At 39.2% G+C, this 17,533-nt stretch overlaps 1 protein-coding gene across 5 annotated transcripts in view; it reads left to right on the top strand.

Annotated features, from left to right (window-relative positions):
* The window catches only part of DDR2 (discoidin domain receptor tyrosine kinase 2), a 183,035-nt gene that overhangs the window by 139,786 nt on the left and 25,716 nt on the right, over positions 1–17,533 (top strand). For all 5 annotated transcript variants that reach the window (XM_061400069.1, XM_061400077.1, XM_061400061.1 and 2 more), the window contains 6 exons: positions 653–836; positions 5,852–6,095; positions 10,119–10,181; positions 11,016–11,146; positions 14,680–14,890; positions 17,054–17,277. In XM_061400069.1, coding sequence (XP_061256053.1) covers positions 653–836; positions 5,852–6,095; positions 10,119–10,181; positions 11,016–11,146; positions 14,680–14,890; positions 17,054–17,277 — 1,057 coding nt within the window. The remainder of the gene's footprint in view (positions 1–652; positions 837–5,851; positions 6,096–10,118; positions 10,182–11,015; positions 11,147–14,679; positions 14,891–17,053; positions 17,278–17,533) is intronic.

Here is a 17,533-nt window from a genome sequence, read left to right as displayed (position 1 = left end):
GGAATTAGAATTAAATTAGTATTTAAATTTTGCAGTGGTTACTTTTTCCCCCTTTAGTTTGATATCAAATTAAGTTGTTGCGGATGTGAAGTAGAAGGCAAGACTGGCTGCTCTGGAATTGATTCATCAAACAATAACAATATACAGTCAAAGGGGAGTCAGGAAAATTTCCAACCAGCTCTGGAACCATTTATTTAGTGATGAGCAAGTGCCACCATCTACTACATTATTCATTCTATGCATTCACTTATTTACTCATTAATGGATGAATTTGCCAAACGCACTTGATAATGTGGAATCATTATATAAAGACTTATTATGTTAAGTATAAGAACAGGTAAGGATACAATAGATCATAGAAAGCTTTTCATATAAAATGATTTTTAAAAGTGTTTAAAAGCTTTGCTATAATAGAGTTAAGTATCCAATATTTTGTAAAATTCATTATATGGAATTCTTTGTTCCCCATTGATGTAGGATAAATGAGTCAGTACTGTAAACTATATTGGATTTTTCATAATTCTTCAACCTCCAAGATAATCAACTCTTAAAAAACCTGGGGTGGAGAAACTGGATAAAAACTCTTCTGTAAATGTGCGATTAACTCCAAGTTCCTCTCTCCTGTTTTCTTCTCCTTTTTTGGTTTGAGCAGCATGACTGAAGGGCTGGGCCAGTTGACTGATGGGGTGTCTGGCCTGGATGATTTCACGCAGACCCACGAGTACCATGTGTGGCCGGGCTATGACTATGTAGGCTGGAGAAACGAGAGTGCCACCAATGGTTACATCGAGATCATGTTTGAGTTTGACCGCATCAGGAATTTTACTACTATGAAGGTCAGTGGAGTTAGGCATGGAAGCCAAAATCATGATTGAGGGAAAAGGCATGCTGGGAAGAACCTGAGGGTAATGCCAGCAGAACAGGATTCAAATACATATTCTACTGCTAACTAGCTGCAGGCATTTCATGAGTCACTTCATTTCTCTGGGGTGGTTTCTTCATTTGTAAATAAGCGTGTTGGACTAGGTCACTGTTTTTCAATGTATTTTGTTGCTGTTGTCTCATCAACAGAGTTGACATATTCATTATGCAAATTGGGTGCACTGTCTGGGACCCATACTTTAAGCCCACAGAAATGATTTAACTTCTTTTACTGTCAGAATAAAAGAAATGAGTTTTAGGGTCAAAGTTATTCTCATCTTTTTTAACAAACATGGTTGTAAAATATAATTTTAATGTGTTTTTATGAAGGGTAGGGCCCATAAAGGCAGAAGTGACTAGGGCCATGGACATCATTACTTGGCTCTGCCCAGCACTCTTCAGGGAGGGGACACGCTCTTGTCAGTAAGGGTGGCTCACTGTAGCTCTGATGTTCAATGGAAGAAAAAAGGGCTCTATATTTTGAACCAGTCTCCACCCTCTGAGTATTTTCTCTATGCCCACAGCACTGAGAAACCGTGATAAAAGATCCCATACACTTCTATTCCCAGAGTTCTTTGTTTCCTTATCTATGATCAGCTATATGTGTATGTGTCTGGTTCTCTTATTAGACCTCAAGCTCCTCCAAGGTGGTGACTCTGCTTTCTGATCTCAGTACCCAAGCACCTGGCAGTTATATATATGCAGGCTCAAAAAATGTTTGCAAATGAACAAATGATATCCTTTATTGCCTACTTTCGCCATGTATATCTCTGTATCTCTGCCACGTAGGGTGGAAGGAGGAGGAGATACGATGGACAGCAATAAGACACTGAAAATGCAATTGTATTTTCTCAACTATAAACAGAAACTTGTAGAAGGACTGGGGCCAGGCAAGAGAAATTGCTGTGACTTCTGGCTGGGCCAACATCTGGATTTTAGACCTCAGGTCCAGATTCTGAGATCTCTGTGACTCTTTGCCTAGCCAGAGGAGTTTTATCCAATGAATGAGATTCAAGGCAAGTGAGGTGGTGTGGTTTTAACCCAAGTCTTTTCTAAGCTCTCAAATGTAAGTTATTAGGTTTTTTAATTTGTTTTTGCTAAAATGCCATCACCCCAAAGTCTGCGTTAAAATGCAAAAGTTAATGTCTTCAATGCAATAGCAGAAGTGATTTTATCAGTTTATTATTACAGAGTAGTTAAGAGTGAGGAGGTAAATTTTATTGAGGACTTGGATAAAAGCTGAAAGATCTGGGAAAAGGACAGCTCTGTGAAGAGTTAAGTGAGACCCTGAGAAGAGCTTAGGGAGGGGACTTAAGGCCTGATTTCCATTTTCTCTGGGGTAGGGCCTTTCAGGACAGCCCACCCTAGATGTAAGCATTGAGGACATCTCTGTTGGTATGGTGGTACTTAGCTCAAATGGTCATTTTGCCTTTTCAAACCCATGTATGTTTCAGAGAGAAAGGAATAGAAGGGAAGAAAACGTCCATGTGAAGTGTGACCAGATTAGATGTTAAACCTGAATGCTAGATTCTGGGGTAAACAGATGAATAAGAAATAGTTTCTTTCTTGGGACAGTTTGAGGTTCAGTGGGGAAAGACACTATTTGCAGAAAGAGGTATGTAGGAACCCTGAAGAAGGGAAACTGTTTTACCATTAAGACTTTACACATGTTGTAAAACATGTGTGCAATTGTGTATAACAAATTGTCCTAGTAAATAAAAATTTATTAATTCTTGGCATGAAACTGGAGTCAGAAAGAAAATGCATGTCTATTACATCACTCTCACATGTTAAGATGATAATATCTCCTAATTGGATAATTAGTTATTATAATATAGTTAACATTATAATAGTTATAAAAGATAATAATATAGTTATTATAATAATAATAATATAATATTATTAATACTATTAATAATAATAGTATAAAAGATTATAATATAGTTATTAGTTATATGATAAGAACAGAAAAATATACCTGGTCTGCCAGTGTGTTGCTCATGAATGGTTCTTTGGCAGTTGTAAAACATGTGTGCAATTGTGTATAACAAATTGTCCTTCACAAGTTTTTTGCGGGGAGGAGGGAAATTTGCATGGTAGCAAAACTGTGTATTCTTCAAAGAAAAATTTATTTGTGTTGTGAATAAGATGCATACCCAATGTGTACCTATGAACAAGCATATCAATTCATTGTATATCATTGGGAGAATTTCTAGTCCCACAAATAATAAAATGTATTTTAAAACCCCCATAAAGCTATAATATTAACTCAATTGACTTTTATCTTCCTGAGTCCCCAGCCACTCCTGTGTAGTTTATCACAGGTCAAAATTATTCAAAAGCATATTCTGCAATGAGAAGGTACCAGAAACTTCTCAGGAGCTGACTCAGGGTTGGTCCTCTTAAGGCTAAGAGGCTGAACAGGTATCTACCTTGTTTTAACTTTTCTGAAACAAAAAGTAATGATGACTTTCAGGTCATCAATGTCTTCTAGAGAGGAGTTTTGCTTCCTAGGCAAAGTACTGCCCATTTCCTTCTCTGCCCTGATTGTAGTTAAAATACAGCATTTAGAAGAAATGTGAATCCACAGAGCGTTTAGAAAATGAAAACATTACATATGTCAAAACAAATGGGATACATATAAAACTACACTGAATAAAATTCATGGTATTGAATATTTTCTTCATTATTAAAAAAGGAAGATATAAAACAAATGAACTAGACACTTAATTCCAACATCAAAGATTAATGTATAAACCAATTAATTAAAACTGGAAAACTATATAAATTATTGTAAACCCAAGAGCTTTTTCTTTGGAAAAATGTAAAATGAAAATAAAAGACAAACAAGGAAAAAAATTAAAAGAGATTCTGAAATATATATATATATATATATATAAATGCATTTTAAAATGTTTTCTATTTATTAAATAAATATTTTTATTTATTTATTTTTTAATATAAATTTATTTATTTTAATTGGAGGCTAATTACTTTACAATATTGTATTGGTTTTGCCATACATCAACATGAATCCGCCATGGGTGTTTAAGTCCATTGGGGAATGAAATCCTGTTCTATGTATTTGCATTCCAGGAGGATTCCCAAAACATTTGCAGGTCAGATTATTGTCTTCCCCACAGACCACTTATCCAACACTCCACAGATTTCAAAACATCTGAAAAATCTATTGAAGCCGTAGATGGCATTTCTTTGATTCTGTTCTTTTTTTTTTTTTTGATTCCGTTCTTAGCCTTATTCTACTTACTTGTGTTCAATAGACTGGAGCTATTAATTCATCCCAAAGAAGATATTAACACGTTTTCATCATTAACATTTAGAGGAAAATCCAAATGGGAAATCTGAGGTGATTTGCCCCCTTTCCATGTGGTGTGGATACGGAAAGCATGCTGGACTGCAGTCTACGATTCTAGATCCTGTTCTGATGTTGACTGACCCCAGAAAGGTCAAACCTCTTGAAATGCCAGTTTCCTAATTAGTATACAGAGAACTGGACTAGAAGATTTTTGAAGTCTCCAGTCACTCTAATATTTCATGATTTTATTCTTTTCACATATCTCTGGTCTGTTTCATCAGTCATTAAATTCCTATATCATTACTTCTTCCTCAGCTAAAAATAAATTCTGAATTAAAAAAAATGAAAGTGCTAGTTGCTCAGTGGTGTCCGACTCTTTGTGATTCCTTGGACTGTGGCCCGCCAGGCTCCTCTGTCCATGGAATTCTCTAGGCAAGAATACTGGAATGGGTTGCCATTTCCTATTCCAGGGGATCTCCCCAACCCAGGGATCAAACCGAGATCTGCATTGCAGGCAATTTCTTTACCATTTGAGCCACTTAGGTTGTACTGATTACCCAGAAACCAGAGGACGGTATTGAAGGGTTACAATTCAGGGACTAAGCAAGACATAAAATTGAAATAACAAATACATTCCAAAAATTATAATGATGCTTTTCCAACCTAAAGTCTTTAAATTCAGGGGAGGGTGACCAGCAAAGCTCCATTTTCTACAATGGACTGAGCCTGAGGTAATGTTACTGAACTACCACCAGAGACTTGACTTAGTTACAATCATGGACATTCTGCTTTTGAGGGATGTTACTCACAGCAAGGTGCTACAGAAGAACTGTTGTGGAATCCTTCTTCCTGATGACCCTTAAAAGCCATACAAATACCCTGGTGAGAGAGTCATGGCAGCAGGCAAGAGGGTACAAGCTACCTTCCCAAAGACTTTCTTTTCTCATCTCAGAAAGTATCTATGACGAAGATTTAATGCATTCATCAGAATGGCTTTACCAAAATGAATTTAACTGAGAGATAATTAAGTCTTGTGTCTCTGGCTGACAAATGCTAGTGTCTGACAGTCAAAATGAGATTTCTAAAGAGAAAGATGAAATTGTATTGGATAGCATGTTATTTCAGGGTTCTCATCTAAACTCGTTGAAAGGAGTGGATTAACTTTGGAAATGTACCTAGGAGAAAGTAGTTCAGAATAGGTTGATTCTGCGTAGATAGCAACCATGGTTGAGAGGATTGGAGTGGTGAGACGCACAGTGACAGACCAGCAAGTGTTAAGGGCAATGAAGGAGCTGAGAGGAGGCTGGTCCAGCCCTCCTTTAACAGATGAGGATGCCTCTCCCAGCAGTGTGCAGCAAGATGGCGAGGGGAGCACAATTGTATAAAGGTGACTAGAGTAAGCAGCCTAGGTTTTATAAAGTCAGAGCAATGTTCCAGTGCCACTGTGAGGTTCCTAGAAGGGAAAAATGCATTACTGCAGAGCATCAAGTATTCACCAAGGGTGGTGCTCAGAGAACTTTGACAAGTCTAAGGTCTTACTGGGTGAGGTTGCACTGTGTCCCCAGTGCCAGCCAGCAGGGTCAAGCTGTCACTCCATGCCTCTTTCTCGGCCAGGTCCACTGCAACAACATGTTTGCTAAGGGTGTGAAGATTTTTAAGGAGGTCCAGTGCTACTTCCGCTCTGAAGCCAATGAATGGGAACCTAACGCCGTCTCCTTCCCGCTGGTGCTGGATGACGTCAACCCCAGTGCTCGCTTCGTCACTGTGCCCCTCCACCACCGCATGGCCAGTGCCATCAAGTGCCAATACCATTTTGCTGACACCTGGATGATGTTCAGTGAGATCACCTTCCAATCAGGTTGGGAGCTTGGATGGCCCTTAGGGAAGTGGGAGCAGGGTGGTGAAGGAGGAAGGCAGTGTCCAGAGCTTCTCATTGGTGGGTCTCTGAGAAGAAAAAAGTTATCCAAGTGGCGTCTCATGGGTAGATAGAATCTTTTTCGCCACTAATTTGGTTGTGGAAGGGCAGAGACGAGACTGTGGAAGTGGACAGAATGTTTACTTGGCTCTCACTCATATTTGTCTAAAAAAAAAAAGAAAGAAAATGAGTACAATGTGTTAAAACTTTAATGTAAATCAAACCAGTTAAGGGAAAGCAAACCTAAGCACTATTAAAGTCTTTAAATGAAGATGTCTAAATATACACTAAAGAGAACAATCAGCCTCCATCCATCACTTAGCTTTACTAATTGTTGATTTTTTGGTCATCCTTGTTTCATTTATTCCTCCCTTCTTGCTATAGAGCTTTGAAGCAAATCTGAGATGTTATTTGAATTTCAATAATAAAATTTTAGAATACACCTGAGAAGATAACATTATCTTCATAACAATGTATTGTAACAACATTTATTAATAACTAATTCCTTAATGTAATAGCCAACCCACACTCATGTATCCTTGATTGTCTAATAATGTCTTAACAACAGTGGGCTTGAATGAATTAGGATCCTACTAATAAGCCCCTCCTGGTGTATTTCCTTTATTACATTGCTAGGTTGTATCTCTTTTAATCTAAAGAATAAATTAAAAAACAATTCCATTCTGGATTAACTGATTGCTTTCCATGGTGTCATTTTACTGTAACTTACATCCTCTGTCGTCTTGTTGACTGGAGGTTATATTTACAGGTGAATTTGATTCAAATTCAATATTTGTTTTTGCTAAGGATTTTTCATAGGTAGTATTGTGTACTTTATGTTGAATCTCATCATGGAGATGTTATGTTAGACTCCCTCACTTTTAGTGATGCTAAGATTGATCTTGGGCTCAGGTGGTTTTTCTTTCACATAAAAGTTCCCCACAATCTTTCTCCTTAGACGTCACCCTCCATTGATGACCACTGCTTAAATTATTTCATTAGGAGTTGTTGACTGGTGATTTTCTAATTCTTTTGTTCCTTTTGCATTTATTAGCTGAATTTATTCTGAATATGAGAACTATTCCCCATATACTTGTTAACCCTGAAATATAGTTTGCATTGCAAGGGCAGGATACGTGATTAATTTTTTTCATCAATTTTCAGAGTAATGAGTTAATGCAACCTTTAGCAACTTTCAATGGTGTTGAATAGATTTTGTTTTGATTTTCATCCTTGTTATGTTTCTTAGTATCATTATGCATTCATTGGTTTTTATAAATTTGGTGTGTGTTGCAAATAATATTCTTTTTAATACTCGGATTGCCTGCATTTGACCAGAGCACATGCCTTTAAGCTGGCTCTGTCTACTTTGAATTGGATCCTATAAGTTTTTGATAGCTGTTTTACTATTTGAAAGAACAAGATGTCCCAAGCTTATTTTTTTTTAAATTTTATTTTATTTTTAAACTTTACATAATTGTATTAGTTTTGCCAAATATCAAAATGAATCCATCACAGGTATACATGTGCTCCCCATCCTGAACCCTCCTCCCTCCTCCCTCCCCATACCATCCCTCTGGGTTGTCGCAGTGCACTAGCCCCAAGCATCCAGTATCGTGCATTGAACCTGGACTGGCATCTCGTTTCATACATGATATTTTACATGTTTCAATGCCATTCTCCCAAATCTTCCCATCCTCTCCCTCTCCCACAGAGTCCATAAGACTGTCCCATACATCAGTGTCTCTTTTGCTGTCTTGTACACAGGGTTATTGTTATCATCTTTCTAAATTCCATATATATGCGTTAGTATACTGTATTGGTGTTTTCCTTCTGGCTTACTTCACTCTGTATAATAGGCTCCAGTTTCATCCACCTCATTAGAACTGATTCAAATGAATTCTTTTTAATGGCTGAGTAATACTCCAAGCTTATTTTGAGCATTCATTGCCCCAGATGTAGAATTACATTTCCTCAATTGATCTTGGTTCCTTTTATTGGGGAATGGTATTTAGAGACCACAAAGTTGCCAATATGGACTGCGTCAAATCATGAAAAGTTAAAAGCCATTTAGGACACTGTCTATATCATCACAGTTTAGATGAGGATTTAAAACCTAGATAACGATCTTTTTTCATAAGATGTTCAAAGTGGTGACCTACAATAAGGTCAGAAGGAGAGAGGTCACTAGAGAGTGGATTTGTAATGGACAAAGGAGCGAGACTTTATACTAGGCCTGGAAGAAGAATATAGGCAAAAAAATGACATCAGAGAAGAGGGAAGACTAAAAATAAACCAGAAGATCCCATACTTCCTAATTTGATTTTTAAAAGAAAAAAATTTTAAGATGTTTTGCTAATTAAGATGTATTGATAAGGAAATACAGTACATGTTTAGAAAAAGAGGTTTGGTGCCTCAATACCTTCTGTTTTAAAAATTTAAGCTAAGAGTAAGTGGATTCATTATTTTATAAAGTATTTATTGAGGGAAGAAATTTAAATGTTCAAAATCAGTGTTACTTAACGTTGTAAGTGTTAATTAGGAGACAGTAGGTTTCCACCATCCTCAGTGTTTCTGCAGGAGACTTGAAATGTTTGCTTCAGGAATTAATATAAAGCATATTTTGCTAACTTAATGACCAAAGAATTTTAGAACATCATGAACGATCAGTTTTAAGTCATCTCAAACTTGTATTTCTGAAAGGAAAATGGAACAAGTGTGTCAGTGCAATTGTTTCATATTAAATGATCTAAACAGTGGTGTTTGTGGCATAAAATCACAGAAAGTGTATTCATATCTTTTTTATATTTTCTTGATAAGAATACAATTTTGAAAAAATATTCTCAGTAAGTGATTAAATACGTCCCGTGTAAACTCAAATCAGATCAACATGTTACTTATGTCTGCTGTGTATATTCTCATTAACATTAAAGAAGACACTTTTAGAAGTCTGCCAAAAAGACTTAAAATAGTTGTAGCTATGTAACTATAGTTACATAGTTTTTGACTGCTGAAATATCTGGAACTTTAATGTCATGATAATATTAGTTTTCACTGAAGCCTGAGAATCCAATTCAGAAAAGTACAGGTGGGTGCCAGATACTTTATTTATATCATAATGCTAATAAGAAGAAAAATTAGGTTTTTGGGAGAGAATCTCTTGAATGGGAAGTGAGTATTTTAATTCTTCCCCTCTTTATTAGACAAATCAGAGGGAAAAATAAGTTACCAACATCAATCTGTCAAATACATTTTGGGGATCTAGTCTTGGAAGCTTCAGGATCACAGTAAAGGATAATTTAACTCAGTAGTTCCCAACATTTTTGGCACCAGGGACCAGTTTCGTGGAAGACAGTTTTTCCACTGACGGGGTGGAGAGGGGTGGTAGTTTCAGGATAGTTCGAGCACATACATTTATTGTGTGCTTTGTTTCTACTGTTATTACATCAACTCCACCTCAGATCATCCAGTGTTAGACCCTGGAGGTTGGGGACCCCTGCTCTAATTTATCTATAAGGACGAAGGCTTAATTTGTAAATTAAAAGCCTAGGACAATGAAACATAACAAAAACTCTTTAGTAAACAAAGGAGTTCAATTAATTTAATTTCCTTGAAGGAAAGATCATCTTTAGCGCCATGTCTGTTCCATGTCTCTAACTCATTATATTCTCTCTGTATTTTACTGAACTTGGGTCTCACTTCCTGTGCATGCTTTATGATAATGTGTGGTCACAGCCCTCTGATCATTCTTTCTTAAAGGTTTTAATATCATGATACTTACAAAAGAAAAGTTGCCCTTGCTGTTGAGATGAATGGTAATATTATTTATTTATTAATAATATATGATTTCATTTCTAATCCAGTAAATTGATTTCACAAAGTACTAGCTTAGAGCCTACCTTCAGAAAAACCACTACCTAGCTGTCTTCTTCCCTTGAGCTCTGACTCACCCTTGTTTTATAACAGATGCTGCAATGTACAACAACTCTGGAGCCCTGCCCACCTCGCCTGTGGCCCCCACAACCTATGGTATGTGTTATGGAATTCTTCGCTATAAAAATTAAGTTGAGGAGACCTTCCAGAGGATGAAGAAGAGTGGAGATGTGCAAAGGCCTGACTGTGTAGGAGGCTTGATACAAGGTGTCCTTGGATGAAGAGTAGCTCTGGAAAGATAGGACAGTCCACATCCAAAGTTAATGGCCCAAACTCACTCCCTTCCCTGCTGGTCCATGTGCTTCTTCAGCTGAGGCTGAGTCTTGAGTTGTCCCAACAGCTTCTTGGAAGTTTGGGACACGTGGAGCAAAAACAGGGATGGGGATGTGTCTAGGTGAGACCCACTGTAGGGATCTCAAGGAAAGAATGGAAGTCTATGGAACGAAAAGCTAGTCTCTCCAATTGCAGGGAAATATGGACAAATGTATCCATTGCTTCAGACAGCCACTGGCTGTATAAGTCAGCAATCTGGGAAATACATAATCATAGTGTAAAGTCCAAAGAGGACTCTCAGCTACCCTGGCATGTCTCAAAGAAATCATGGTGAAACTGGTTCTTCACCTGGTTTACATGAGGTGAGATTAGAGGCCAGCAGACCCAAGCCATGGTATGAAGGAGCAAACTTTTAGGAAGAATGGAAAGCCTCTCCATTATCCAGTCTAATACATGATGAGGAGGAGGCTACTGTCCCATGGATGTGGACTGTAGGATATAGGAGCAAAGTAATACAAGAGTAGCAATACCAAGTGTTCAGGTGACATATTGTGGAATTATCCTGAAGGAGCAAGTTCTGCCTTCTTGTCTCTGGTCCAAGCCTTTTCTTGCCTTGTGAGATAATAATACTCTTCATCTTTCCTTTCCTGGTTACAGATCCAATGCTTAAAGTTGATGACAGCAATACTCGAATCCTGATTGGCTGCTTGGTAGCCATCATCTTCATTCTCTTAGCCATCATTGTCATCATCCTTTGGAGGCAGTTCTGGCAGAAAATGCTGGAGAAGGTGAGGAAGTGCAGAACAATCATGACATAGGAAACTACTCCGTACTTTCCTGTGCTGCTCTTACCCTGGGAGTAAGAGGCAAATCACAAAACGATGTAAATGGTTAGAAAGATAATCAAGAGGCATAGGAATAGAAAAGCTAGACTGAAAGGGTCAGAAAAGAATAAGCTAAGTCCAGTTTCTCATTTTTAGGATGGAGATTTTGAAACCTCCCTAGAGAACTCAAAAACTTTTTTTTCCTTCCCAACGCATTTAGGCATCTCAACTTAGGCATCTTCCTGGAAGATTCTGATTCACTGGGTTTTGGGTGGAGTGTCAGCATCTGTATTTTTAAAAATTATAAAGTAATTATTCTACAATTAAAATAAATTAATTTAAAAACAAGCAATTCTAATGCATAACTAATACCTAGCTAAAATTTCTGATAATGCTGTTCCTTTTGTTTTTATTGCTTGCTTGTTTTTTGGTGTGTGTGTGTAGAAAAATATCCAACATCGTTAATATCCAAGCCAAGTTTCTTGCAATTCTATTCCAACTTCTTTTTGTACTTGAATGTTATGGCTATACATCCTCTGAATGCCTCCTCAGAGTCATTTTGTCTAGGCCAAGAGATCTGTATAATTTCTACTACATTTGTCTAACACTTTACAGTCTACAGAGATTTTTATTCCATGATTTTACTTGAACCTCATTGAATAATGGTGAGTTGGGCATAGTAGTTATATTTAACTGTTTTTCTGGTTAAAAAATGTGAAGTTCTCAGTGCCATTAATATCCTGTTTTTTATGCTGATTCCAATTGAAATTTGTTGTTCCAGTCTTGACATTTGTTGACTTCTTTTCTTCTAAACTATGTACATTCTACCACGGGTAGCCTGGGGCTTCCCAATGGCGCTAGTGGTCAAGACTCTGCCTGCCAATGCAGGAGACATAAGCAGATGTGGGCTCCATCCCTGGGTCAGGGAGATACCCTGAAAAAGGAGATGGCAACCCACTCCAGTATTCTTGCCTGGAGAATCCCATGGACAGAGGAGCCTGGCTGGTTACAGTCCATAGGGTTACAGAGTTGGACATGACTGAAGCGACTTAGCACACATGCACGGATAGATTATCTATGACTTCTTTTGGTGTTTTTTAGACCAGATAGCAACTCTGGGCACTGTTGTGAAGTGTGTGATATTCTTTGAGTTTGCTGATGATAAAGTGTTTCCACCTTTGGCCATGGGCATTGTCCCTGGTCAATGAGCTCAAATGGATGTGGACTGTGACAGGTCACAGGTACTCTGGGTTGTGAGACTTTGAAGTGCCCATTGAGGGCTGGGACCGGGAGGGAGGGTAATAATGCCTGATTGTGTTCATAGCTTCTGTGTTTGGAGATGGGCTCTCAGAGGAGACTAGTGCCTCTGTGAAGTACATACCAGAAGGGGTGAATGGACTGGAACCTTCTGTGTGGAACAAGAGGAAGGGGCTAATATCAGAGAAGTGAAGGGAATGACCCAGACAAGCAGCCTGCAATTCCTTCTGAGCTGTTACACACTTAGGCCCTGAAAGACTGAAGTTTACTTTAGGGTTTTTAGGCAGGAATATTTCACAGAAGAGAGGATCTCTTTGCTTCCCACAGGGACTTCTACCATGAGTCTGAAAATACTTTGAGTAAATTAAAGCTTTCAATCCATAAATAGTGACTGAAGGCTGAAAGGTAGAATCCACAGAGAGCTCACGCACTGGCATGAGGCAACACCAAAACCTTTCTTCTTTTGGAATGCTGAAACACACTGAGTATCTAGATTCCAGGGAGAAGGCTAGCAAAGAGTGGTGGTGGAAGAAGCTGGTGGTCTGAAGATTCATTGGAAAGCTTGATGCTGTGCTCTTATTGAACAGTCTATTATGACTGCATTTTTTTAGTTTAGGGGGAGAGTCTGTGTTCTCTATTCTGTGAGCTATTTTTCTCTGCACCAGAATTTACCACTCTTCTCTGAGTCTTTCTTCTGAAACCTACTGGAATATATTCAGGGTCTGGGAGAGGAATTTGGGGCTGGAGACTCTCTAGGTAAAAGGGAGACTAAACATTTTGCCCTTGAATATTTAACTTGGTCCTTCAAGAAATTCTTTCTATCCCTGTACATCCTGAGTGAGAAAACTCAGAAACACTCTGGAATAACACAGGATTTCTCCTTGAGGAAAGGATTTTTTTGTAGAAGACCCTTAAGCATATATTTATATTCCCAATATATTACTCAAGGTAGCTTTATGCTACAGCGTTATTTGCAGGATACTTATAAGGGTGTCTTCAATTCTCTCTTAGAGAGAGTCAACCCATATTTATTGAGTACCTACATGTGCTGGGCTCCACACTCATTTTTGAGGACCTATCAGCCTAGCTTATGGAGCAGACATCTCAATTTCTCCATTGTGCACCCAAGGTGTGTTTGCTGGAGTAGAACATTTCACGTGTTTAAATCTAAAGAGTCACATATATTTAGATTATGAGAGTTCATTTTGAAGGAGCAGGCAGGCCATATTAGATGGAATGCAAGAACAATTAGCTGTTTAATTCTTCTTATTCCTGTGTTAGGTATAATTTGGGCTTCCCTGGTGGCTCAAATGGTAAAGAATCTGCCTTCAATGCAGGAGACCTGGGTTTAATCCCTAGGTTGAGAAGATGCCCTGGAGAAGGGAATGGGAACCCACTCCAGTATTCTTGCCTGGAGAATTCCATGGACAGAGGAGTCTGGTGGGCTACAGTTCAGGGAGTCACAGAGAGTGGGACATGACTGAGCTACTAACACACACACACACACACACACACACACACACACACAGGTATAATTCACCTCAGTATCCCTGGACATGTAGGGCTTTCCTTTCCTATTTTGTAGTCATTTTATTTTTGGTTAGTAGAAAGGCAGGATAAAGAGAGTATTACTCCAACATACAATGCCAGAGTGATCAGGTGAAGTGCAGATTCATCATATTACAACACATTTGTTGTGTTCATGAGCATTTTAATTTATATCTACATGAAATCAAGTGGTTGAATGGTGTCAAGAAAACCCATTATTTAATAGAACTTGTCATCACTGACTCGATGGACGTGAGTCTGAGTGAACTCCGGGAGGTGGTGATGGACAGGGAGGCCCAGCGTGCTGCAATTCATGGGGTCACAGAGTCCTACACGACTGAGCGACTGAACTGACTGGCTGAAAATGCTAAGATTAACATTCTTTGATTGGTTATTGATAGGTTCCTACAGTGTCATGTGAATGATGCTTATAAGTACTTCAATGGGAGTTAATGAATGTTGGCAGTGTAGATATTTGGAAGTCAAATTCTTCCTTGATGAAATGAAAGATTTTTCTAGATTTCTACAGTGTAGGTATTTGTGGAACCAGGCTGTATCCCTGTCACTTGCATTGCTTCTGGAGTTTGAGTATTAAAGAATTATTTTCATCTGAGTGGAAGAGCTGGATTTAAGAAGAGGAGGGAGTGATGATTTCTTTTGTGCCAACATGCCTTTCTCCCCTTCTCCTTTAGGCTTCCCGGAGGATGCTGGATGATGAAATGACAGTCAGCCTTTCCCTGCCCAGCGAATCCAGCATGTTCAACAATAACCGCTCCTCATCACCAAGTGAGCAGGAGTCCAACTCCACTTATGATCGCATCTTTCCACTCCGCCCTGACTACCAGGAGCCATCCAGGCTGATACGAAAACTTCCAGAATTTGCTCCAGGGGAGGAAGAGTCAGGTGAGGATGAGGTGATGGGCAGAGAATTGAGGGACAAAGTTTATGAAGGTGTGACACAATTACTCCTGCTCAACCAAGTCTAGTTTAGCCTAGAGAAGTCCACCTTCTCCTGGGAAGTCCACACTGTTTTTCTAGACTTGGTCTGCTGCTACTCCTATGCAAATTTGAGCATCTCTCCTCTGCTACTAGTAATAGCAGATGTTTGGAAGGCCCCACATGTTAGAAGAAGCAAATAGATAAAATGTGTTACTCAAGTGTTAACACCGGAAGAACTTAAACAGCCCAACTAGTCCAACCTCCTCTTTTTTCATAAGAGGAAAGTAAGAAGACTCAGATAAGGTACTTACTCAATATCAAACACCAATAGGGGTAAATTCAGGACTAGAATCAAACTTGAAGAAAAAACAATGAAGCTAAATACATCCTAGAATCCGCAGTTTTTAGTCACCTAGATAATTGTGCTGGGCGTCCCTGGTGGTACAGACAGTAAAGAATCCGCCTGCAATGTGAGAGACCTGGGTTTGATCCCTAGGTAGGGAAGATCCCCTGGAGAAGGACATGGCAACCCACTCCAGTATTCTTCCCTGGAGAATCCCCATGGACAGAGAAGCCTGGCGGGCTACAGTCCATGGGGTTGCAAAGAGTTGGACATGACGGAGAGACTAAGCACAGATAATCGTGTTATTTAATTTTTGTTCATTTTTCTTTAGTGAATGATTTATTAGACTCATATATGATTTTATTACGAAAGTAAATATCTCTTGCCTTCTCTCAGTAAAAGCATTGCTTTGGTAAACGGTGCCAATTGATTCCCATCCCAGTGTTTTTTAAAAAGGGCTGCAGAGTGACATCAGAAGGAACGCTAGGGTCATTGCTAAGACTAAGAGCAAGTTTTCTTTCCATAATATCAGCAACCAAAGGTGACCCACGTCAATAGGAGAGGACTGATGGTTTTCAGGAGAGAGGTCACTGGAAAAGTAGCAGGACTGACCACGAGGGCAGAGGCTTTTCAAGGGAGTCTTTCCAAAGGAAGAAAGGACACTAATGTGTATTTACCACTCAGTTTAGTTCAGTTCAGTTCAGTAGCTCACTCGTGTCTGACTCTTTGCGACCCCATGGACTGCAGCATGCCAGGCTTCCCTGTCCATCACCAACTCCCAAAGCTTGCACAAACTCATGTCTATCAAGTTGGTGATGCCATCCAACCATCTCATCCTCTGTCATCCTCTTCTCCTCCTGCCTTCCGTCTTTCCCAGCATCATGGTCTTTTCCAATGAGTCAGTTCTTCACATCAGGTGGCCAAAGTATTGGAGTTTCAGCTACAGCATCAGTCCTTCCAATGAATATTCAGGACTGATTTCCTTTAGGATGGACTGGTTGGATCTCCTTGCAGTCCAAGGGACTCTCAAGAGTCTTCTCCAACCTCACAGTTCAAAAGCATCAATTCTTTGGTGTTCAGCTTTCTTTATAGAAAGATTTCTTTATATTTACCACTCAGTGGATAGCAAACTTTGATGGAGCATATTGAACTACGGGACTTTCACAGAGATAACAAGAAAAGAGATATAATTCTTTTTTTAGGCCGAGCCTAAGTAGCTTACCTACTTCCTGAAGGCTAAAATATTTCTCCTCGTATTTTAATGTGTTTTAAAGTTAGGCTGTCTTAAGCTAGATCATATAAATTTAATCAAAGTTTTAAATCCCCAAAATAGGTTGTTTACATCAGTGATCATATCTTAAAATTAAGAAAATATGCTGTTAAATCCTAAAACTTTAATACTCCTGCCCTAACTAGTATAGCCAGCCTTCCTTGAGCTTCACTGCAATTCCATAAGTTTAGTCAAGGAGATTGTTAATGATCATGTAGCATGAGGAGAAGGGTACGAGATAAAATGGTGACCTGTATTCTGGAGGCCATAAGGAAGTCTCTAGAGGAACCTTTGTCCAAGTAATAATGTCATAGCCTAGGTTAGACTGGGGGCTTTATTTTTGTTTTTTACTGTATTGTAATTGGAAGATAATTACTTTACAATATTGTGATGGTTTTTGCCATACATTAACATGAATTGGCTACATGTTTTAGCCTTCCTGTCAGATTTTCTTTCTTAAAGAGATCTCCAAAAATGCTCCATGGGATGAAGCTCATTGTCCTTGTCTTCCCAGGCTGCGGTGGCGTTGTGAAGCCAGTCCAGCCCAGTGGGCCCGAGGGTGTGCCCCACTACGCAGAGGCTGACATTGTGAACCTCCAGGGGGTGACTGGAGGCAACACCTACTCTGTGCCTGCCGTTACCATGGACCTGCTCTCCGGAAAAGACGTGGCTGTGGAAGAGTTCCCCAGAAAGCTCTTAACATTCAAGGAGAAGCTGGGTGAAGGCCAGTTTGGGGAGGTGAGCTGATTCTTGGAGTGGAGTCTCCAGTCCTTGGCAGTTCAGAGGAAGTAGTTGAATAAAAATGATGTGTAGGGCAAAGTGGCCCATCCGGAGTGGACTCACATGGGACGTGTCCTCTGGCCGTCTCTCCTCGTGTTGTCCTCTATAGCGGTCCCCAACAGTTTGGGCACCAGGTGTCATGGAAGACAGTTTTCCATGGACTGGGGGAGGGGGTGGCGTTGGCATCTCCAAATCCCAAGTGTATTACATTTAT

This window comes from Bos javanicus, chromosome 3 (assembly GCF_032452875.1).
Source record: "Bos javanicus breed banteng chromosome 3, ARS-OSU_banteng_1.0, whole genome shotgun sequence".
NCBI classification, from domain to species: Eukaryota; Metazoa; Chordata; class Mammalia; order Artiodactyla; family Bovidae; genus Bos; species Bos javanicus.
Note: the sequence above shows the minus strand (reverse complement) of the source record. Positions and strands in the feature narration are given on the sequence as shown.